General features: G+C 38.4%; 3 protein-coding genes across 5 annotated transcripts; 1 reads left to right on the plus strand and 2 right to left on the minus strand.

The window, feature by feature from the left end:
- Window position 1: 1 nt before the first annotated feature.
- Window positions 2-7112, minus strand: kctd7 (potassium channel tetramerization domain containing 7). 3 transcript variants are annotated; one of them, XR_013288660.1, is made up of 5 exons: window positions 6801-7112; window positions 5781-5950; window positions 5023-5201; window positions 2741-3553; window positions 2-50 (listed from the first exon to the last, which is right to left on the minus strand). XR_013288660.1 is itself a non-coding variant. In XM_077547199.1 (4 exons), the coding sequence occupies exons 1-4, from the start codon at window positions 7110-7112 to the stop codon at window positions 3177-3179; spliced, it is 1038 nt and encodes a 345-aa protein (XP_077403325.1). In that variant the 3' UTR covers window positions 1189-3176. The 3 variants fall into 3 exon arrangements, 1 of the variants encoding a protein (XP_077403325.1); XR_013288661.1 differs by lacking the exon at window positions 2-50 and adding an exon at window positions 1189-2188; XM_077547199.1 differs by lacking the exon at window positions 2-50 and having other exon boundaries at window positions 1189-3553.
- A 164-nt stretch (window positions 7113-7276) lies between these two features.
- On the plus strand, window positions 7277-13357 carry LOC144036503 (uncharacterized). Its single transcript, XM_077547200.1, has 11 exons — window positions 7277-8720; window positions 10218-10322; window positions 10542-10584; window positions 10676-10719; window positions 10795-10828; window positions 10902-10918; window positions 11029-11080; window positions 12339-12394; window positions 12480-12539; window positions 12615-12674; window positions 12746-13357. The coding sequence occupies exons 2-11, from the start codon at window positions 10220-10222 to the stop codon at window positions 12775-12777; spliced, it is 501 nt and encodes a 166-aa protein (XP_077403326.1). The 5' UTR covers window positions 7277-8720; window positions 10218-10219; the 3' UTR covers window positions 12778-13357.
- Window positions 13358-13773: 416 nt separating this feature from the next.
- On the minus strand, window positions 13774-23942 carry pgk1 (phosphoglycerate kinase 1). The gene is made up of 11 exons (XM_077547198.1): window positions 23766-23942; window positions 21201-21251; window positions 20988-21143; window positions 20773-20917; window positions 18511-18614; window positions 18317-18436; window positions 17245-17359; window positions 16273-16452; window positions 15340-15517; window positions 15015-15113; window positions 13774-14304 (listed from the first exon to the last, which is right to left on the minus strand). Exons 1-11 carry the CDS (start codon window positions 23828-23830, stop codon window positions 14264-14266), a joined length of 1254 nt encoding a protein of 417 aa, XP_077403324.1. The 5' UTR covers window positions 23831-23942; the 3' UTR covers window positions 13774-14263.
- Window positions 23943-24189: the final 247 nt, after the last annotated feature.

Here is a 24189-nt window from a genome sequence, read left to right on the forward strand (position 1 = left end):
TTCCTCCTCCAGCAGCAACACCGGCAGGACCAGCAACCTTGGCCCTCCTCCTGGATGGGCGAGAGACACTGTGAGCAGTGGGGAGAGAGAAAGGCAAATAGTGGAGAAAGAGAGGTAGACTAATACTGGGAGAGAGCTGGAAGACAGCAGAAAAATAAAAACTGTATTTAGAGACAGATGACAAAGTATGTCCAAATTTAATTTTTTTTCACATTTTATGACCTTATCACAAACTTGAGTGTATTCTGTTGACATTTCATATGTTAGGCCAACATAAAGTAAGGGCGTAATCATGACGTGGAACGAAAATGATAAACGGTTTACAAAATTTTAAGCAAATATAAATCTGAAAATTGTGGCGTGCATTTGTATTCGCTTCAGCTTTGGGGGTCAACTGACATGGATTATTTTTTTTTAACTGATGGAGATTCTGATATTTGTCAGGATAACATTCCCCTAACAGATTCATTTTATAAAAATATAATGAATAAAAGTACTTTTTTTGTATCCCTTAATGATTACAATACTTGGTCCTATTGTATTTGTTTATTCTTACAACAGGGATAAATCGGAAAAGAAATCAGCCAATTTATTCTGGGGAGGGAATGGTTAAATGTACTGTAATTCATTTTGCCTTATATTATGTGTTGTTTTAAAAAAAATGACCCCCCCTCACCCAAAATTTATTTTTTTACCAATTATAATAGATCTAACATCAGCCGATTAATTAGTTATGCCCTAATTCGGCCCACTGCACTCTGATACCCCTAAATACTTGTTAACACACACACACACAATTGTACTTATGTAATTGTGAGGACATCCATCGACATAATGCTTTTCCTAGCCCCTTCCCCTAATCTCAACCATCAAAAATGATTGCCTACCCCCATTTCTTACCCTAACCTCAACCATAACCCAATTCAAACCTAAACTCTAAAACCAAGTCTTGACCCTCAAAAAGAGGTCTTGAGTTGTGAGGACCAGTCAAAATGTCCTCAATCTGTTGGTTTAAAACATATTTTGGTCCTCACAATGTAGTATGTACAAGTACACACACACTTTCCAGGGAAGCGGAGCAGCACTCGTGTAGTTGTGAATGTCTTCTTTTTGTCTTTATGACTGTGTTATACTGCCCCCCAGTGACCAAGTCACGCAAAGCAGGAATAGATGCAATTGAGTCATGAATGATGCACCAATGGTTTTATTTCATGACATTTTATGTTTCTATAAAGTACAAGAATGCTATTTTACCCGTTAAAAAAGTGAACAATATAATTAAATTTTATTAAGATTAATTTCCATTCACTACAATTGGAAAAGATGATTTAAGACAGCTTGTATTTTAGGTAAAAAAACAACAACAAAACAAAACAGCCATTTTAAGTGCAATATATTAACTTCAATTTGTGTCAGTCAAAAAACAGTACAATACAAAGCAGAGAAAAAAAAGCATTGAGGAGTGAGGACCAAAGCTTCCTAGAAGCCAACAGATATTTTTGATAAGATGAGGAATCATTGAAACAACACAAGTAGTGCTAAGAACACAACAAAAACAAGGTGTACATTAGTATTGTATTGCAGTGCGGTACAAAATATAAACTTTCTCGGCTACAATCACAAGGTGCTCAGACTTCATCAAGTACAAGGACACTAGAGGCCCTGTTAGCTTAGCATTTAGCGCAACATCACAACATTTGCTTGCACTATCTTATACATTTAAAAAAGTGGAATGGCTAGCGGAATGCTTTAAATTAAAAGCGCGACTGAGGTTGGAATAGCAGAGATTTCCATAACAATCCCTCCGTTAACCTGTTTTGAGGGGGCGGTCCAGTCTCATGCAAATGAACCAATGCTCCTCCCTCTCTACTGCTGGACCAACACGTACTCAGTGTTGGCTTTTGTTGCAATGTCGAGCCCAGAGCCTAAAAAAGTGTGAATTGTACATAAGAAAATTCATGGACTGTATTTTCATTTGAGGTGGCAGCACTTCATCAGCAAGCTGCCCAAGTGAACATGTCAATTAGCGTGCTGATCCGATTATGTGGCGCATGCAGACACAAGAGAAAACGGCGGCTCTTCGTCCAGCCTAGTGGCAAAAGTGTGGACCGACTCCAACGTGATTTAGGCCCGATTATCAGTTTGTGTGTACCCTTCTTGAACATTCACTTCTTCAGCCCAGAGCAAACTGCCGAGGAAAACACCCCTTAGATACCTCACACCACGGGATAATTCGCACAGGAAAATCTTATAGTGATATTCGATAATCATACCTTTGTTGACTTTGATTGGAAGGGAGGGGAAATACTAAAATTTGGCACAGTCATCAGTATGTCACTGTGACCCATACATTTACGATTGTCAGGCAAAATAATTTCCCCGCAGATTAAAAGAAAAAAAAAATCGCTCTTGAAATACCTCACAGGACAGAATAATCATTTAAGATTTTTTGTTTATTTTTTGTTGAGAAATACGATAATCAAGTCTTTGTTGATTTTCCTCCCGAGGGAGGGAAAATACTCAAATTTAGCACGATAATGTGTATGTGTGTGGCTCACTTTAACATTTACGATTTTTTAAACCAAACCTATTTGGGGAGGAAAAAGAAAATCACCCTTAACACACCACAGGATAATCACTCTGAATAATATCTGAGAGACAAATGACAATTGCGCGTATGCTGATCACCAGCGAGGATTTTTTTACATTTATTTTTTATCACTCTTAACACACCACTCACCACAAAATAATCTCTCAGGATAATCTGACCTTTGCTGACTTGGACTGGAAGGAAGGAAAAAGAATCACCCTGTCACCAATTGCACCTTTGCTGAGTTTGACTGGAAGGGAGAAAAAAAATAATAATAAAATCATTCGACACACCACACGATAATCATTTAGATAATCTTTTAGAGACATCCGATGATCGGGCCTTTGTTGAATTTGATGGCAAATGAGGGAAAATGCTATTGACATGTGTATAACCCTGATCTTATCAGCTCTCAGCTTCATTTTTTTTTTTTTGCTTTTTGGCAATTTTGGATTCATTTGGAAAGTTCCATTAGCCTCGGTAAACGTTAGTCGTCATTAGCGAAAACGACGTGAAGACGCAAGCGCATAAAAAGCAGCCAATTCGGATCCCAAATGCCGCAGACGGGAAAGCGGAGCGCCCGCCTTCACCACCAGGTGATCTTGAACTCGTAGATTGGCCTCTTGCAGTAGTAGTGGTTGATGAGGTGCTTGTCGCACACGCCGATGCACTGCTGCTCGGCGACGATGCCGCGGCGGGCCAGGTCGCCCACGATGCAATGCAGCAGGTCGTAGACGTCGGCCACCGCCTCCCACGGCCCGAAAGACACGTCCACGTCGCAGTGGTGCTCGAAGAGCTTGGCCTCGCCCTCGGCGCGCTCCAGGCGCAGCGAGTTGAAGAGCGGCCGCTCGTACGGCGTGATGGGCATCTCCTCCTTGTACACGCACACCTTTAGCTTGGCGAAGCGTGCCTTCCTCTGCATGGCGCGCAGCTTGGCGATCTCCACGATGCGCTCCAGATTGTCTGCCGGGACAAAACGCTCCTTCAAGTCACTCAGTCTTTTCCACATTAGGGAACATTACTACTCGTTTAAAGAACACTCAAAATGGTTAATACAGTACTGACTGTAACTGCCTATTGGTAGCACAAGGTGGCTCTTGTCTAAATGAAGCTCTTCCAACTCACTTTAACATAGTTCCTTGGCACTGACATGCCACAAGATGCCGTCAAAGTATCACTTTTATCCAACTGAAATTTACTTGAAGCTCCTCAACTCACTTCAATTCAGTCCACGGCACTAAGCGGCTAACAGATGGCGACAAAGCACGACTATTGTCTAAATGAAGCCCCCCCAACTTACTTCAACATATTTTGTTCATATCAAAATGCTGCAAAACAGCACCAAAGCACAACTTTTGTCGAAATGAAACTCCTCAACTCACTTAACAGTTTCTTGGCACCAAGGTGTTATAGCAAAGCACCCCCTTTTTTTTAATACACTCTAGCTAATATAACATACATAGTTACATGTCACCAAAATGCCACAAGATGGCACCAATGCACGATTTTGTGTCTAAATGAAACTACTGAACCCACTTCAACAAAATACCTTGGCATCAAAATGTTCCACTGTGGCAGCAAAGCACAAATTTTGACTAAACAAAGCTCTTTAATTACCTTTCAACAGAATGCCTTGGCATCAAGATGTGGCAAAGCACTACTTTTGTCTAGCTGAAGCTCCTCAAATCACTTCAACAACACCTTGGCATTGAGATGGTGCCAAAGTAACACTTTAATTTAGAGATTTTTAAACGATGGTGAATATATGAATGTGCCGATTTTAAGTGCGCCGCACGCACCCGTGCCCGCCTGTGCGAACTACATTGACTATAAAGTGCAATCAAACGCACTGCCTGAAAATGCTCGACCCTCGTTTGATGTTTAATGTACCATTAGCCAACATGTCTGCAGTGTGGGCACATTTCAATTTATATTGTGCTTTGTTAAGATGCCAGTGCTAAATAAATATTTTATAATAATATGATATTTTTTTTAATAATTATAATAAATGCAATGATAGTAAAAATTGGCATCATTTTTTTCCCCGGCGTTTCGGTTTTCAATCAAGCATTTTCATTTCGGTGCATCCCTACTTTAATTGATTTGGCCTGAGCAGGCCATAGCCCTGTCTAAGGGAAAAATAGTGCTTTGCTGCTATTTTGTAGGCAATCCTAAGGCTATTTTTGGGGTGGGCTTCGCATACTTCTCATAATTCTCTATTCATGAGCAGGAGGTGAAAACTGTATGTACTTTTTTTGTTTGTTTGGTGGTGTGCGGTGAGATTATTCTAATAGAAAATACAGGTAGTTGCCCCAGCTAAATAAAAATTTGGGAACCATTGTGCAACCTGTCATATGTTTTTTTTCGTTTTTTTTTAACTAAAATGGGAAGCTAAAAAGAGTGTTAATGTAAACCAGCATGCCTGTGCTTACCTCTGTAGTAGGGCAGCAGGTCAAGGAAGGCCTGTCGCACTTTCTCTCCGGTGAGCGGCTGTGTGTCCTCCAGGCGCTCAAGCAGGGGCGCGATGGAATAGTACTGCGCCTCGCGGTGCACCGCCCTCACTCGCTCGTGCTGGGGCAGCTCGCCCTCGCGCAGGAAGTTCAGGATGTCCCTTCAGGAGGCGGAGACCACACACAGTGGAACCCTCACTCGGAACTAAAAGTCGAGCTTTGTTTTATTTGCCTTGCACGTAGTAATTGTGTACATTCTGTAGGTATGAGGACATCCTGTTTAACGTTACGTTTTAAATAGCTCCAACTATAGTGGACATCAGCTGAGCAGTTGACATGTAATGAGCTCCGCGGCACCAATGGAGGAGGAGCAGGCCATTATTTCCGAATGGCTGCGTCTCGTCTGCCAGTTTCCGCTGACTTTCTGCATCGCAATTAGCGGGATCTTATCACGACCCACGTCAGCAGCTAGCGCCAGTTACACAACCGGCAGCAAATTATACAATTAAGAGTTTCACAATTACTGTAAGTGACCCAGGAAGATTCTGTAATATTGAACATTTTTTAATAAAAATAAAGAAGATATGCCTGTGTGAGTATTGTGAGTTGTCTACATGGTTAAAACATTTAGCCTGTCTGTGGCGTTTCCCATTTTGTGTTAGCATTAAGCTAGGAAACTTTACTGCACTTTAATTCCAGTTTTACACACATTTAGAATTCTCAAACTTGGTGCAACTCACCCAAAGTAGGTGCCGTCCCGGTCGATGAAGAAGCGTCCGTCAGAGTCACGCGGGATGTGGTGGCGCCCGCTGAACATAGCGGCCAGCATGGTGTCGTCGTAGCGGCGCAGCGTGGACAGGCGGGTGGTAAAGTGGGAGCCCCCTACGTTCAGAGAGATCACCTCGGGAAACTCGGGAAAAAGAAGAAGTGTATTATTATTAATTATGCAGTGCTGTGTTTGCAATTAGTCATGTTTTAGCTAAATTTATTGGGATTAACAGGATCATAGCACAGCCTATGTCAATTATGCAATGTGCAGCAACTTAATGCCTTCAGTGCAGCACATACAGATAATCAGGCCGGATTTTCCTCATATATATATATATATATATATATATATATATATATATATATATATATATATATATATATATATAAAGAGAGAGAGAGAGAGAGAGAGAGAGAGAGAGATATTTCTTCTTTTCCAATCTAAATCAGCAAATGACTGATTATCTGGCGTCTCTAAAATATGATCGTTAGCTTGTTGTATGTTAACTGCTGAATATGTTAGCAACAATTACATTGAAGTTGGCAGTGACAAAGGCAGCAAAGAGAGGGGGATTAATCTGCCACGTTTAGGTCAATAATCAGGATGGTAAAGCAAAACACACACACACACACACACACACACACACACAAAGCAAAACACTCATCACGTGAACCACTGCTGGCCTATCACAACGCAGCTGCCTAACCTCACATTCCTAGCCAAACATTTTTATTATTTTTTTTAAAATGCTTTTATCAACACAATTCAACACAACTTTACATTCCAGAACATACGAACATGTTTTGCAAAAATACCTGACATTTTTGTTCATTTTAAAGATGGTACAATACAAGAGAAAATAAATAAACATTCCTAGCCAAACAATCTCGTTTGGCGCTTGGTTATGACGTCACGTTGTACTTAATCGTGGATTCCTTAGTTACAATTAAATGAACATAAACCTTTTTTTTTTGTCGGACTAGCGGCCTACCTCCTGCTCCTGCCTGGCGTCCAGCGGGCAGCGGGACGGCTTTCCCCGGCACACGTTCGCCACAGCGGCCGTCGCCGGGGAGGCCGACTTCCGTGAGTCGTCGTCAGCCATGGCATCGCTGGCTTTCTCGGCGTCGCCCGCGGCCGAGAACACCACCATGACTTTGGGTAGCGGCAGCGGTCGCCGCTCCTGGATGAAGCGTCTCACCCGAGTCGTCGCCGCCGGCAGCAGGGGGCTACGGGACGGAGACTGACGCTCCCCGCCGCCGCCGCCGTCAGAGCCGTTGGAGCTGCTCGCGCCATTCTGTTGCATGCGCGCAGACAACCGCTGGCGAGCATCAACAACAACACTGCGAGTGATGACAAGTCGACTTCGAGGCTTCACTGGCACGCCACTCTTTCATACGGTGCGGAACCGGTGTCATTCAATCTCGTTTAAAATACTGTTAAGCCACCGCTAGTTTAAGGGGGTGTGTTTCCATCGAGGTGTTTTCGCTCGTACGTACTACGGCGTCGCAAAAGCGTACGTCATGACGCCAGAGCGTGGTAACGTCGACGCAGAAATGTCTAGAATTATTAACATTTATTTAGTGTATTTAAAATAGCAAACAGAGTCGCGTGTATCTATATTTTAATTCTACTAACAATATCCGAGAGTATTTTGGAAAAATGTGGCTAACTTGCTAACGAGTCTGTCACGTCATGACGTCATCTGTTTTGTACACCGTCCATGCATCCATTTTCCGTTGTTTAAAAAAATAAACATAGTAACAAACAATCAAATTTCACCAAATGTTGACTTAACTGCCAAGGGAGCAGTAGCCATGTAATAAACATACACACGCATAAATGAAATATGAGGCAAAAATATAATGACGTCACATAACTAAAATACGAGAAGTTTAGCACTTTTGGCCAAAATGTAAAACAACAAAATATTAAACATTTTAGCAATTTTTCAACAATTAACACCATCACCAACCATTTTTGAATGAGTGAAAATGAACACACACAATGCAGTTTTTGGCTTAATGTGATTATTTAAAAAAAAGAAAGAAAGCTAACTAGCCTTTACAGTGCACATGCCTGTGTCACAAGAGCAACTCGGAAATTTCCATAATAAATGTTTTACGATAATTTAAATATGTTACAAATTCTGGAAATTTTCTTAATGTACTAAATTGAAAAGATAGGTAACCTAGCCTAAATATACAGGCTAGTACAGGATGACATGACATCCAATTCAAGTTTTATGTAGAAATTATAAGTAGAAATTGATATATTTTTTAGTTTAATAGACAGGTAGTTTTGTTTACAGTGATGTACAACTGTTTCAACTGAGACATATTTTAAAGCAGGGCTCCTCCAAAATGGGTCAGGGGGTTACAGCCCCATTTGTATCGGGGTCGCCCAAATACAGGTGCGTGCATTTCCAACATGATGTCCAATCAACTGAATTGAGCACAAATGAACTCCAATTATACTCTAGAAAATGCTGTAACCAAACATCAATCTACCATGTTTAGTTGCTCTTCAGTTCAATTAACGAGCAGTGTGATGACAATTAGCAGTGTTTCACTGACATTTTGACTTTCAAGTATTATTTGACATCTTTTGTGTCCACTTGAAATCACAAACATTTTGTCGGTTTTTCTGAGGTCTCGAGTGTGTTTTTTTTTTCTTCTTCTTTTTTTTCTGGAGAGCTCAGTATTGTTCATTCGGTACTTTTACCGATTTGACATGTCATCATCATTGCTCTCTTTTTTTTTATATTTTGTATGTGGGTCTGACATGGAGGTCTCGAGTGTGTCTTGAGTATGTGGCGGAAGTGGCAAGTTCTTGTAAAAGGAAGCCGATGCACGCTTCACCGCTGATGTCGACTCAAGCCGACGCAGGAAGGAGAGCAGCTGGACCACCGAAGGTAACGTTGCAGCAACACAATGCAAATACTCTTGTAATAATCTCCATTTTGGTGAGTTACAGTAGGATTTTACTTTGTGGCTTGGAATGTGGATGTGTGTGGTTGAATTTTAACTTTTGAAGCATAAATATGATGTGGTTAAAACAAGAAGACACAAAAAAAATTTAAAGGAGGTTAAAAAGCACAATTGTGCTCCTCTAATTCACTTTTGGGATCACATAAAAATGTGGGGGGTATTTGTTGATGGTTATGAAATCCGTTTAGATTAGTTAATTAAATTAGTTAACTGTTTAGATTAAGTAAAAAAAAAAAGAGGCAAATATCGCCCAAATCTTGACAATATTTGTAATAAATATAAAATGTATATATTTCTCCCACAACATTCTGTTTAATCTGTAATTACTTATTTCATTCCTCAAATTTTGCTTCAATATATACATATGATAGTTTGCTTTTGCCGTATAATTTATATTCATCTAAAATGCTTATTACAACATTGCACATGACAAGAAACAAAATGGAAAGAAAATTGGAAATCACTTTTTGCAGTAGATTTGAATTGGCATTGTTGCACTGTTTTAGAAAAATATTTAATTCATAGTAATTATCAAGAAAAACTAAATAATTACAATTTTCATTGCATTTGTTGTGGACTGTTTTTTATTAGATTAAGATGACCTAACTACTTCATGATAATTATCAACAAACGCCCAACTTTATTATTTTAACATGATTTTAAATGTCAGTGTTTTATTAAGACCTTTTTTTGACATCCTTTAATTTTTACTCAGGTTTTGCTTTTAGCTCATTTAGTTGGCTTTTGTCATGTACTACACGGTATATTCAATTTTAATTGCTAATGCTAAATTATTACATTACAAATTACACAAAGGAAACCATAAAGTCTAAGCGGTTCACAAAATATACAGCTTCAACAAATTACACACGACCACATTAAATACTAGAAGAATATGAGCGTGAGTCTATCTTAATTTAAGACATAAATTATGAAAAATAAATCGAGTGAGGTGCTTGAAAAACGATTTCCGGGAATAAATAATTCAGAGCGGCAGATTTTATTAAATGGGTCAGGCTCTGTCAATTTGGATGACTGGTTAGTGTGCTAATGAATAATTATCCAGAGTGCTTATGAATAATTTCCCTCCCATTAAGTTCATCAATAGACTGTCTGTTGACATTAGCCAGACAAAATATACACTTTTGCTCCCCTTGCAGTGTAACACCACTCAGGGCAATTGTACGCCACTGCCAAGCAAAAATAATAGAAATTGTTGGATTAATAATCGAGAATGAGAATAGTTCACAGCACTCTTGCTTTAAGACGTGACCGCAAACTCTCTTAGTTTCGGCCAACCACATCCTGGAGGAACAGATGTGTGTCGTTCACACACACAAAAAAAAGAACAAAAATGCAGATGCCGTATTTCGTATTTGTTTTACTTGCATGGACAGATTTTTAATAAGTGCTGCTTTCAGGTATGCTGGGGAATCCCAGTGTGCAGTGTGCGTTTGCGACTGTTGCATCGCTGACCTCGCTGAGTCTGCTGGGCCTTCTGTGTCTGAGATGCAAGAGGAAGTCCAGTAAGTCCAAACAACCGGTATTGTTGGTGAATATAAGTACGAGAAGTCAATTCAATAATCAAAATGTAAAACTGGCACTGGTGGACTGGTTTGACTTGTAATTCCTTTAACTAATGATGATTGTACATCTTTTAACAGTATTTAAATAAAGTTTTGAAATGATTAGTTCTTGCAACAAACGGCACCAAAATCCATATTATGTGATTTCTTTTTCCACAGAGACCATACATGAAGAAGCTCAAATATACAACCCGCACACATTGTGAGTATCACGTTATGTGACAAACATTCTTAAGTCATGTGACATTACTGTATATGAGATTTTTATTTTATTTTTATTTTTACTTTGACAGCCAGCGTGAGGGGAGCAGATTTGCTGTCATGCGATCCAAAGCCGGTAAATCATCTAAAATGTATAAAAGTGTTTTTTTCTTTTTTTACATATCTAACAATTTACCATTTTATTTTTCAGTCACCAAAGCCAATCAAATGACCCCTTCTTCAAAGTATGTTTTTTATATTCAATTATAAGCAAAATGTCAAACCATTGACCCTATTTTAACAGTTTGTATTTTGTAGTGAGGACGTTTGCCCAGGTGAGTTTTGGACAATTTTTCCACAACGACACTATTAGATTTATATTTAATTTAATCGGCAAGATATACACCGTCAACAATTGATTAATTGTACGTCTTTATGTAAACAGAAATATATGCAGTAGCTGCATCACCACCCAGGAGTTGGGAGCATATTTATGTGTAAGTATTTCATTCTCATCTGTTCATTATAAATATCTCTCCTCAAAGAGATGCCTACTTCTTTCAAATTTAGGAAAACAAAAAAAACAGGCGATTCATTACCTTTACATGCAAGTGTAAAATAAATAAATAAATAAAGCCCTCCTCTCAAATAAATACATGTTAATCTTTATCATTGAGTAATTAACTCATTCACTGCCATTGACAGCTATAGACGTCAAAAATTAATTTGAACTATTTCTATTAGTTTAACTTTTTTTCCATTTTTGTTAACAAGAGTTCGAAAACCTAGAAAAAATATATTTTTTGGATATTTGGAACAGATATAACATTTGTGATTAATCGGGAGTTAACTACGAAATCATGTGATTAATTACAATTACAAATGGTAATCGCCTGATGCCTGATGAATTTTGAATAATCTTTATCTCTTTTAAAAAAAAAACAATTTTTATTCAATTTTTTTAATCTTTTTTTTTTGAAAAGATTAATCAAAATTAGGGGCGTCAGGCGATTAAAAATTTTCATCGTAATTAATCGCATGACCTCACTAGTTAACTCACGATTAATCAAAAATGTTATATTTGTTCTAATACAATAAACAAAAAAAATCTAGTTTTTCATACCCTTGTTAACAAAAGTAGGAAAAAATGTTTAACTAATAGAAACAGTTAAAATTCATTTTTGACTTCTATAGCCGTCAATGGCAGTGAATGAGTTAAACTCCCTTGGCCAATATTTGAGGAAATAATGTTTTTTCTACTTAAAGGTCAAGATTTTAACCCTACAAAATTGTAACATAAACATTTGTAGGCCTCCTCTCAAATAAATGCCCGGTGCTCTTTGCAGCTGAGCAAATAAACTCCCCTCGCTACTATTATCTGAGGAAATTCTCTACTTGATGTTGAGAGCATGTGCACCAAATTAAAGGCCTCCTCTCCAATAAACATTCACTAATCTATGCAGTTGAGTCAATAAACTCTACTGGCCACTATTTATGGGGGGGGGGGGGGTACTCTCTCACGTGAACAAGGTCAAACGTTAATGTTAGCATTTGTATAAATGAAGGCCTCCTCCCAAATAAATGCCTGGTACTCCCCCATCAAGTATCTGAGGGACTATGGTACTTTCACTCAACAAAATAGTCATGGTTAAAAATTAAAGACCGCCTCCCAAATAAATGTCCAGCAGTTGTGCAGCCACTATTTGAGAGCAGTTTCTACGACTCAAAGTGAGTCTAAATGTCTTGCCTTTGCAGAGATCCCCTCCCCATTACAGTATATGAAAATGAGCAGATGGCATTGAGGATCAAAGGTGGGCTCACTACCATTCAAACACGAGATACTCCATTTAAAAAAAAAAAAGCCCACTAGCCTCCCTAACATCATCTCGTCTGCAGCTGCCGATCCCAGCATGTCTCACTACGCCAACCTGGCTGGCGTGGCGCTGACAGACGACGGTATGAGACGTCGCCGCATCGGTTTCATTTTAAGGTCAAAGTCTGGCATTTGACAAAACCACCTTGTCGCCACAGACGCCGACGACTATGAGAACTCGGAGTTCCTGGTGCAAAAAGGTCACGAGCTGGAGAACAGTAAGCATACAATCACTCACAATGCACAGATGCAGACTGATTTTTCAAGAGTTCTCTTTTCTTTGGAGCAGATTTTTTGTACGTGAATGAAAAAGCAGCCTGACATGGAGGTGAAGCAGGACACTTTGCCTTTTGTAGTGACGCATGGCTGCCACCAGATGGTGTTATGAGATCATCACGTGTGTCACTGGAAATGATTTAATTTCACTTAATTGGTCTGAAATGCATTTGACTACAAACATATTTTTAATCTATTAATCGTAATTAGTTTTCTGTTAAACTTGGGTTTAGTAACTGTTAAACTTAACCCTAATTTCTCTCAAAGCTAATGTTCTTTACCCACTCTGAAAGCAACTCAGGGCAATCTCCATATCAGTTGTATTATACTGCTCCCATGTGGCCAAGCTGCACACAGCAGAAGGAGCTGCGCCATGTTCAGTGAATTGAAGTCCAAAAAATGTGGCAAAACCAGTTTACATTCTATTTAATGATGTCTTTTTATAACTCAGAATATTGTAGTGCTAATTAATTTTTGGGGGGGTAGCTGAAATATATTAACTCATTCACTCCCAGCCATTTTCACTGAGGCAACCCCCTCCGCTCCCGACTGTTTTACTGTATTTTGACTGATTTTGCAAAGCCCACAGACTATTGTTCTATTGCTATAAAAACATGGAAGGTCAGAGTCTCTTCTTTCATCAGGAAAATAAGTATATTTGTGTCTGTTTCCGTTTTGCAGCAATTAGCATTAGAATATAGCCAAGTTTCATAATTATATTCAAATCTGTTTAAAACAGTGGGGGAAACAGCTTGTTGCAACAAAGCCCTGGTTGATCTCTCATAAACTGCTGCCACCTGCTGGCCGTTTTGTCATAACTACCATTGCTTTAAGCATTCTCTTCAGTTCAGAGGCTGTATGAAAGCCTTCTGTATGCTCTAGCATTAAAAAAAAAAAAAAAAACGTACAAATATGTCTTTGGGAAAATAGTAATTAAATATAACATATTTATACGTTTTGGGAGCAAATGAGTGAATGGCATTTTAATTCATCTCCCATGCATTAGTAGTGAAATTAGAGAAGGAAGACAAGAGCAGCGGAAAGGTTTTCAGGACATTTATTAACTTGAACAGGCGACCAGAAGCGCTCCCATGTCAGAAGGTACACAAACGCCACATGAACCGTTCCTTGAAATCGTTACCCAGTGTATGTGTCGCAGTAGTTATGCTGTGAATATCCACTAGTTGCACACAACTTAGCAGGGAATGACTGGAGGAGAGTAACGCGTGCTTTCCAAAGTCTGTGGTGATGTCAAGTTCTCATCACAGCAAAATCTAATTCCACCTTAACAATCCATCTACTCTAGTAGTCGCCGAGTGGTGTCGCAATAAGGCAGAAGTTCTACTTGTCAAAGATTGATCTCCGATAAAGCCCACTGGCTGTGTGTGGGTGTTTTTTTTTTTGCAGGTTTGCACTAGTTAACAGCAGTCTGGTTTTAGTAGCTACTCATCTCTCAACATACACGCATTCACACGCTCTCTCACACACACGCGTGCCCACACACACGGCCGCGGGTTGATCGGAAGGAAGTTTAGACGCTGCTCAGGGCGTCCACTCCGGGGAGAACTTTGCCTGTAAAAATATAAACAGTCAACAAGTTGAAAAGACAACTGCAAATTAACTCATTCACTGCCATTGATAGCTATAGACGTAAAAAATTTATTTGAAGAATTTCTATTAGTTTCACATTTTTTCCACATTTGTTAACAAGGGTATGAAAACCTAGAAAAATGTATTCTACATTTAGAACAGATATAAAATTTGTAATCTTGAGTTAGCTAGTGAAGTCATGTGGTTAATTACAATTAAAAAATTTAATCGCTTGATGCCCCTAATTAAAAAAAAAAGAGAAAAGATTATTAAAAATGAGGGGCATCAGACGATTAAATGTTTTAATTGTAATTAATCGCATGACTTCAATAGTTAACTCACGATTAATCACAAATTTGATATCTGTTCTAAATGTACAATTTAAAAAAAATCTAGGTTTTCATACTCTTCTTAAGTGAAATTAATAGAAATAGTTCAAATGAATTAGTAAGAAAACAAAATAAGAAAATAAGCACATTTATACACAAGCTTTACTGACACCCATGTCACTCACCAGGCCAAGCCCCGCCTTTTAAAGCCATACATACACAAAGCCACAGATACTACAAGTAGAATGTGAGAATGAAGTGGGGGAAAAAAAAATGCAGCTTACATTCAAATGTTATTGTGTTTAGCAATGCAAAATATTTTAAATAAATAAATGCACGTCTTGATTTTAGTCCTCCACTCACCTTCCAGCAGTTCCAGGCTGGCTCCGCCTCCTGTGCTCACGTGGCTGACCTTGTCCTCAGTGTTCCACTTGGCACAGCAGGTTGCAGTGTCGCCCCCACCTGGACATCACAGAAACAATTAAAAAAAATTTTTTATGTGCCAACTCCAACTAACTACGACAGGAGCAGTTTTAGTCCAATAGGGCGATAATATAAATTGATAAAATAATTGCCTATATTAATAATCTAAACTGTAAATATACAACACACTCCAACCCCAAAACGCTTTGATATCATTTCAGTTCATCTTGCACCATTACCCTGACTCTCTGGTGGTGCTTCTTACCGATAATGGTGACGCAGCCCGACTTGGTGACCTCCACCACTTTGTCCATCAGGTTTTTGGTGCCCTTTGCGAAGTTGTCCCACTCGAACACGCCCACCGGGCCGTTCCACACGATCTGCTTGGCTCGGCCCACCGCCTCGCCGTACGCCTTGGAGCTCTCGGGGCCGCAGTCCAAACCCTGTAGAGGAGATGATCAAATCCATTTTCTCAAGAAATTTTAGTGTTTTCAAAAAAAAAAAAAGACAGCCATTGACAGCTATAGATATCAAAAATTCAATTGAACTATTTATATTTAACATATTTTTTCCATTTTTGTTAACAAGAGTATGAAAACCTAGATATTTTTTTTGTACATTTGGAACAGATGTAAAATTTGTGATTAATCATGAGTTAACTAGCAAAGTCATGTGATTAATTACGATTACAAATTTTAATCGCCTGATGCCCCTAATTTAAAAAATAAATAAATTAATTAACTTTTTTTTAAAAGAAAAGATTATCAAAAATTAGGGGCGTCAGGCGATTACAATTTTTAATCGTAATTAATCGCATAACTTCACTAGTTAACTCATGATTAATCCAAATTTTTATATCCGTTTTAAAACAATAAAAAAAAATTCTAGGTTTTCAAACTCTTGTTAACAAAAGCGGGAAAAAATGTTAAACTAATAAAAATAGTTAAAATGATTTTTTTTTAATGTCTATAGCCATCAATGGCCTTGAATGAGTTAATTGATTAATTAATTAATTAAAAATAAAATTTAGCTCGGGATGATTTGCAAAGTCAAAAAGCGAAGGTAAAAAATAAAATCTGAAATCATATTTATCAGGGGGGGGGGGGGGGGGAATCAGAAATTAGAATTAAGACCATATTGCAGCCTAGCGCACGAAAACATCACGGCAAGGCGGAGAGTGGACTCGGCTCGCGCTTACCATCCAGCCAGCGGGGATGCCGGCGGCGACGGTGGCGACCCCGGTGGTGGCCTTCTCGTCGAACTTGTCGGCGGTGACGAAGTCGACGGGCAGTGTGATCTTGACGCCGTTCTTCTCGGCCTTGGCCATCAGGTCCTTGACGATGCCGGCGCCTTCCTCGTCGTACAGGGAGTTGCCGATCTGGTACGAGGAAGACGGAAATCTCATCAACACAGAATGACCGCTATTTCATTTTGTTTATTTCTGCTGGTTTTTGACTTGTTTTGTTTTTTGTGGGGAAAAAAATGTTATGGATAGCTGGGCTTATAAGGGCTTGATAATGGAATCAGAATAGCAAAGTTCTCATCAATTCCCATCCCCGAGGCCTAAATGACGAGAAGCGCTATACAAAATAGTGCATTTGTCGCAAACCTGCTTTATCTCGCTATTGCCACAAAGATTCAAAGTCATATTCAGAAAAGTTGAAATGTGTTATCTGGCCAAGCAAATAATGGTCCTGAATGATGTGAAATAGTTTGCAGATTTCACATTAGGATGTGAATAAAGCGCAATGTTGTTCTAATTCCACTTGAGGTTACAGTGTTGGTGCCAGGTGGTTAGTTATGATAAAAGACAAAAGATCGACGCTATTGTTATGCGACCGCCGGGTCGTGTTGAATGTCTGGTATTTTTGGGGTTGAGAAAGACGAGCTTCATTAACTCATTCACGGCCAGCCCAGTTAAAATGGATCTTTGACTTAGAAATAGATGTCAATGGCAGTGAGGGAGTGAATTTAGCAAACTTTTTACCATGAGATATCCACGTTGCATTGAACACATCAGTCAAAAGGACTAACAAACGTCAACAATGGAGGAGAACGAAGCGACGACTATTTTATTTTATAAATTGTAATGAACAACACAATGCGGCTGTACCTAATGTTGTGTCTCGTGAATGTTGCGAGTAAAGCAGTTGCTTCCCTGCGCCCTCACCTCCATGTTGTTGAGCACTTTAAGGAAGGTGAAGGCCATGCCGCCGCCGATGATCATCTCGTCCACCTTATCCAGCATGTTGTTGATCAGCTGGATCTTATCTTTCACCTTTGCCCTTTAAAAAAAACGACACCAGATAAGACTGTAAAACCCAATACCAGAATGTTGCAATATTTGGTGCTGTTATTTTATTGACTCTCCAGCAGATGTTATGAGTTAATTAATGCACCAGGTGGCTAGGGATAATATATATATATATATATATATATATATATATATATATATATATATATATATATATATATATATATATATATATATATATATATATATATATATATATATATATATTCATCATTTTGACAAATATCGGAATTAGCCATTTTGAAGAATCATACAGCCGATAAAAGATCCATTTAAAAAAGTGTTCAGGAAAAAAAGGGAACTAATTTAAATTTTCATAGATGCTTCTGACCCAGGGAACTCTAAATCTTCAGTTTTTGTTTGAAATTGAAACTAAATAAAATTGTAATACTTCAGAAATTTTTGGGGGAAAAAACCCCCAACTTTATTTACTATAGCAAACAATAGGGAGCTATTTACTTTAGGTTTTAAGTTAACTTTTGAAACCATGCTATGGAAGATCCCTGAACTTTTTGTTAGATTTTTAATACAACGATGTCTACTGATTAAGATTTTTTTTTTTTTTTAACTCCAATATTTTACGAACCCTGAACGTTGTTCAATAAACATATGCATAAAAATAAATAATAAGTAAGCGCTAGAGTTTGTATTTTTTAACATTTTTGATACCAATATTTTCCCTTTTAGTGAAAAATTAATATCGGCTCCTAATATCGGTTATCGGCCCTGAAAACCCCCCCATATCAGTCTATCTCTACTAATGTCCTCTACGTGTGTGTGGTGTTGCAAACTGCGCAATGCAAACAAGTGGCAGTTGCACAATGCATCGGGTTCCAACAGACTCTGAGCCCATCAAATGTCAGTAGAGCACGCTGATAGTGAAAAAAGGCCACCAGGAAATCAATACAACGTCACAAGCTCGTCTCACCCTCCGAGGATGGCCAGGAAAGGCCTCTGAGGTTTCTCCAGAGCCATGGCGAAGTAGTCCAGCTCCTTCTTCATCAGGAAGCCGGCCGCCTTCTGGGGCAGGTTGACGCCCACCATGGAGCTGGAGAGAGAACGGCGCAGCGCGTGATGTCATCGCCTTCATCAGTCAGTCGTCAGCACGCAAGCGGGGCTCACCTGTGGGCTCTGTGAGCCGTGCCGAAGGCGTCGTTGATGTAAACGTCTCCCAGTTTGGACAGAGACGCCCGGAAGGAGTCGATCTGCTCCTGGGAGGCCTTCGTCTGTCACATAAAAAAAAAAAGATTTATACCTCAATGTAATCAGTAACAAAGCTACAAGATTTTTGTTTTTATATAAAGGAAAAGGTTCAAGATATTACCAAAAAAACTCACATTAACTCATTCACTCCCAGCCATTTTAACTGAAGCAATCCCCTTCGCTCCCAGCTGTTTTACTGGATTTTGACTGATTTTGCAAGGACCACAGAATATTGTGTTCTATTGCTATAAATACATAGAAAGACTAGAGTCTCTTCTTTCATCAGGAAAAAAAATATCAGTTTCTGTTTTGCAGCAATTAGTATTAAAATATGGCTAAGTTTCATCATTATTCACAAATCTATTTAGAAATGTGAGTAAATTAGCTTTTTTCCAACATGGCCCTGGTTGATCTCTTTTGCTCTGCTGCCACCTGCTGTCTGTTTGTGTAATAACTACCATTTCTTCAACCGCTCTTTGCAGTTGAGAGGTTGCATCAAAGCCTTCTGTATGCTCTAGCATTAAAAAAAACATAAATACATCTTTAGGATACCTTAAACATTTAAAATAGAATTGTTTTTTTGCAGTTTTTGACTGGTGCAACTTTAAAAAAATATAGTAATAATGTGACATTAGTGCCATAATTTTAATTATACCCCATTCCGACCACATAATACAATGTATTTACATAATAAAAAAATAAAAAAATATCTTACTACATCTTTATATTAACTAATTTGCTCCCAAAAACTTATAAATCCATCTTTGGGACACTTAAAACATTTAAAATAGAACATATTTATATGTTTTTGGGAACAAATGAGTTAATATAGCCAAACTATGGGGCAGGGGGAGGCATGACTTATAGCCTGAAAAATATGGTAGTCCAAACAAGTAAAATGTTATGAAAATTGTTTATAGGAGAATAATGAAAATTGTATATATACTATACATATTATAATATAGTGTTCCCTCGTTATCCGCTGGGGTTAGGTTCCAAAAAATGCCCGCAATAAATGAAATCTGTGAAGTAGTTAGCTTTATGTTTTACATTTATTATAAATGTATATGGCAGTAAAAAAAAAAATGTTTTAAATAAATTCAACACATGTGAAGGTGAGGTAGAAACCCATGACGGCTTATCAAGGACCTCATCTAAGAATAATAAACTAACAATTTAATAACAAAAATATACTACCAATGCTAATATAGCCTCAACAAACATATCTTCAACATAACTGAATTATTATTTTAGGCTCTAAAACCCCTCACCACACAATTTATACACTTTTCTCACCGAGGCATTTACATTTTCTCACATTTCTCAATGTTCAAACCTTCATAAAATTTATAAAATGGGGACTGTAAAAAAATAAATAAAATGCATGCAAAATTGTACAAATTATTATTATTTTTTTAATCTGCGAAACAGCAAAGCCGCAAAAAGTGAACAGCGTTATAGTGAAGGAACTGAATTGCAATAAAAATGTGAAATTATACTGGATTTTTTTTTTTTAATTACTATTTGGGAAAAAAAGTCTGAATTTTATTAAGGCTAAAATTGCAATATTACCAGAAAAAATGTCTACTTGTATGATACTGCATTGTATAGCCTTTGACATGAATAAATGCTATTACTATACAAGTTTTTTTTAATGAAATGGTTTTAAAATGTTATAAAATCTTGTAAAAAATGATAGCTTTACTAGAAAAAAATATTTCATATAATAAAACAGAAATATAACATAAAAATTTGCCAGCTCAATTTCTAGTGTTTTGAATGACACAGTATCTGCCCCTCTCAGATTTGTTGTATTTGTATATGAATTTTTTTTTTTTTTTAAATTGCTTCACTATTTTTGAAATATTGTTCCCTGGTGTATCCCTCATACACATTTTTGTAAAACAGAACACATGTAACATTTATTATTGTGATTGTATGAAGTGCTCTGCCTCACCCAGAGCGCTCTGTAGATGCTTCTAATGTAATATTGTAAAGATGTCTGAGAGAGAGAGACTTGTACAGTAGAAATTAATCCAGGCAGGGCGCATACCAGGCAGGCCTCTCAGGACAAGAAAAGCAACAGCGACCTTCAGGATAAATGTCAGCAGGCCCCAGAAGAAGCATTCATCCCAGGCCTGATCTCACCTTATATCAGATTGATCTGGTTTTTCCCCCCACCTTGTTTCCAGAGGAGTCCTTGCCTTTTCCCTCCTCTGCCACGTGGAAGCGGAGGTTCTCCAGCAGGATGACGGACCCGGCGGCGGGGTTGGCGCATGCGGCCTCCACCTCGGCGCCCACGCAGTCCTTCAGGAAGGTCACGTCCCTGCGCACAGGAGGATTTTGTAAGGCCGTTGACCTCTGACGCCACTTTTTATTCATCAAAACCTTCTCACTTTCCCAGCAGGGACTTGAGCTCGGCGGCGACGGGCTCCAGCGAGTACTTCTCCGGCACGAAGTTCCCGTCGGGGCGGCCCAAGTGGCTCATGAGAACCACCGACTTGGCGCCGTGATCCAGGCAGTGTTTGATGCTGGGAACGGCAGCCTTGATCCTAAAACAAGATAAGGAAGGTCATGACCTCTCTCTGTCAAGAACTGCACAGTTTTACCTCTGGTTGTTGGTGATGTGTTTGTCCTTCATGGGAACGTTGAAGTCAACCCTGGAAGATAAGAAATAATGATGAGGAAAAAAAGGACCTTATCAAGACCCTTAAGTGCAATACATCTGCAGAGTATTTTATGTATTGCATACATTACTACTACAAAAGAAAGAGAGGAAGAGAGATATTTTTTGTTTCGAAATTTTACAAGAAAATAGTTTGTAACTTGAATTTCATTTGAGGATAGAACACAAACAGCAAGTCACTAAAAGCAACTGTAGCTATTTTTGTCCACTGGAGGGCGCACTGATGACAACTGAAATGACATTCTGAAATTGACTTCCTCAGGATTTGATACCAAAATGTTCACTCGCTTTTATTACGAAACTTCAGATTACTCACACGATCTGCAATAAGATAATAATCAAATGAGAATAATTTCTGAATGTACTTATACTTATTGTAATTATTTGCGCAAAATAAAATAAACTGTACATTTTTTGACTTGTTATTTATTTTAAGAAGACATTGATCCACTTAATTTCAAATTTGTGTGAATGTGGCCCCTGAATAAAAATGAGTTTGACATCCCTGGGTTAAGTCTTCATTTTATTGTCACAGTGTCAATGAATATAATATTTATGTGCTTGCTAATTATATATATATATATATATATATATATATATATATATATATATATATATATATATATATATATATATATATATATATATATATTATAAAATATATATTTTTTTTTTCTTTGCGTATGTGTATATTTGTCAGTCCCCCGGGTCATAGCAACCTGCAAAGGTTGAGTTGAGGCAACTGCAGTTTGCCGTTTTAACATTTTCTAATCAAAATCATGACTTTTGTTTGGATTTTTTTTCTTTCCAAGACATTTTCCTCATAATACAAAGGCATGTAACATTAGGACTGTTTTCCTATTATTTGACGATTGGAATGAATGAGAGCAGAGTTGCAATGCTGCATCAGCGACCGCACAAGAGAACATGCGGCATCCCTCGTACGCCAGCCTTACATAACTTCCCTCCCCGTCTCCCTCCTCCCCACCTGATGCGCCGACACTAACGTGCTCACAATGCCGTACAGTACTGCAAAAGCATTGTCTGGTCTGGAACCACACCGGTCAGCTTTTCACCGGTATTTTTGGCAGCCCCAGGCGAGCATTTGATGATCCGCTGCCTTACAAACGCAGCACTTTTGATAGTGGCAGATAGCCATGTCATTGTTGGCTTGTGATCCGGCTTAACAAATGGGCAGACGTTAGCTAATTTCAGTGGGAGCCAAGCAGATTCTTGGGTGCTCTACCCATTGTCGCCATAGCAACGTTCCGCCTTGCCTCGTTTTCAATCAGGATCACTTTTTTATGAAACGCTTGCACAACACGCCAGGGCAAGCCCTTGGGTGTGAGACGCTTGGAGCTAACGTGCTGTTAAGAGGGATCACTAAAGTGTATCTTGCGGTGAACTTTGACCTATGCCGACTAGAGCCTTTGACATTTCCACAGGATGGGTGTCAGGTTCAAGAGCCCCCTTCTAGTCAGACAAATCTAATGTAAAAACACAGTCATAAAAATAAGTTTATGAAAAATGAATTATTAATAGGAACCAAGATTGGAATTCAAATCTTGATTGGTCCTTCCTTTTCGTCATGTTTCTGCCCACATTCCAAAAACATACATTACATTAACTTAAGAAGTTTAGTTGAGTTATAAGGGGAGCTAGTGGTTATTAAAGTCTTAAATATACCCAATATTAGCAACATTGAGTTAACTGGATTGGTATTTTTTTTAATACTCCCTCTGGACACTCATTAAACGCACAGTTTTTAATCTACTTGCAATCACGGTATAATCATGTACAGTATTACAGTAAAAAGCTAAGCATTCTGTGATGTGCTCACTATATAAGACAGATAGTGTGATTTAATATTTCAGTTTTTAACCGTGCTCTAGCAGTATGTTACCATTGTTGTGTCATTAAGTCATTAAATTTATATATTCTTAATTTCTTACCAATCAATTTTTTTGACATACCAAGTCTGTAATCACCAAAACCACATCAAACATTTGATTTATTATATGAAAAAAGAATTATTGATATTTTGTTTTTGTAAGCAAAAAAATGCGAAGATCAGTTTATTGTGCGTAAGGAATTCAAGCAGAATTTTTTTTATTTTTTACCTATGATTATATAGTAGTTTGTTTGTGCGTGTACATTAATGAGTAGATTTTAGGATAGCAAAATTGCAATATCCAAGGGGTTTAATGTGCTTGAAGACCATTTGCAACAATATTAATAGCACGGCACTGGTTCGTGACGTCAGTATAAAACGTGGAAAAAAAATAACTTCCTGTGTCGTCAAAAAAGACCCTACGCCCCCCGATATTTCACCATCACCGTGCAATTTCATAAAACTGGCAGTTATCATGAAATTAGCTGTTGCAATAGCTATAAAACTACAACAGTTGTGCACAAACAAAAACAAATGCCTAAATGTTAGCCACAGCAAGCTAATCCAATCGCCTATTAACTTCAGTGAGGCGATTACCTCATGATGACTCGCTTCCCCTTGACATCCACCTTATCCAGAGTGAGTTTGTTGGACAGAGACATTTTTCTGGTCTTTCACGTCGCGTTCCTCGCTGTGTCGCCTCCGCTTCGGTGGCTTCGGTGGTTGTTCGGTGGCTGGCTAGCTCCCGAATGACAGCGGTGACCTTAACTGCGCGCCGGGATAAAGGGGTTGGGCGAGGATACGCCCTCCTCAAAGGTGATTGGATGCTGCGCGGAAGCAGGGCGTTGCATTTGATTGGCTAGCCGTAATGTCATTTGTTCGACGTCAGAGGTCGTTTTGTCGTTTACATTTTTTTTTGTAATTCTAGGCAGAATGTGTCTGTTTTAAAAAATATATATAATTATATATATTTAGTAACTTCATCAAATTTGAAAATATATACTAAACAAACGTGTGTGTA

The sequence above is a fragment of the Vanacampus margaritifer genome, chromosome 16, assembly GCF_051991255.1.
Source record: "Vanacampus margaritifer isolate UIUO_Vmar chromosome 16, RoL_Vmar_1.0, whole genome shotgun sequence".
In the NCBI taxonomy this organism is placed as follows: Eukaryota; Metazoa; Chordata; class Actinopteri; order Syngnathiformes; family Syngnathidae; genus Vanacampus; species Vanacampus margaritifer.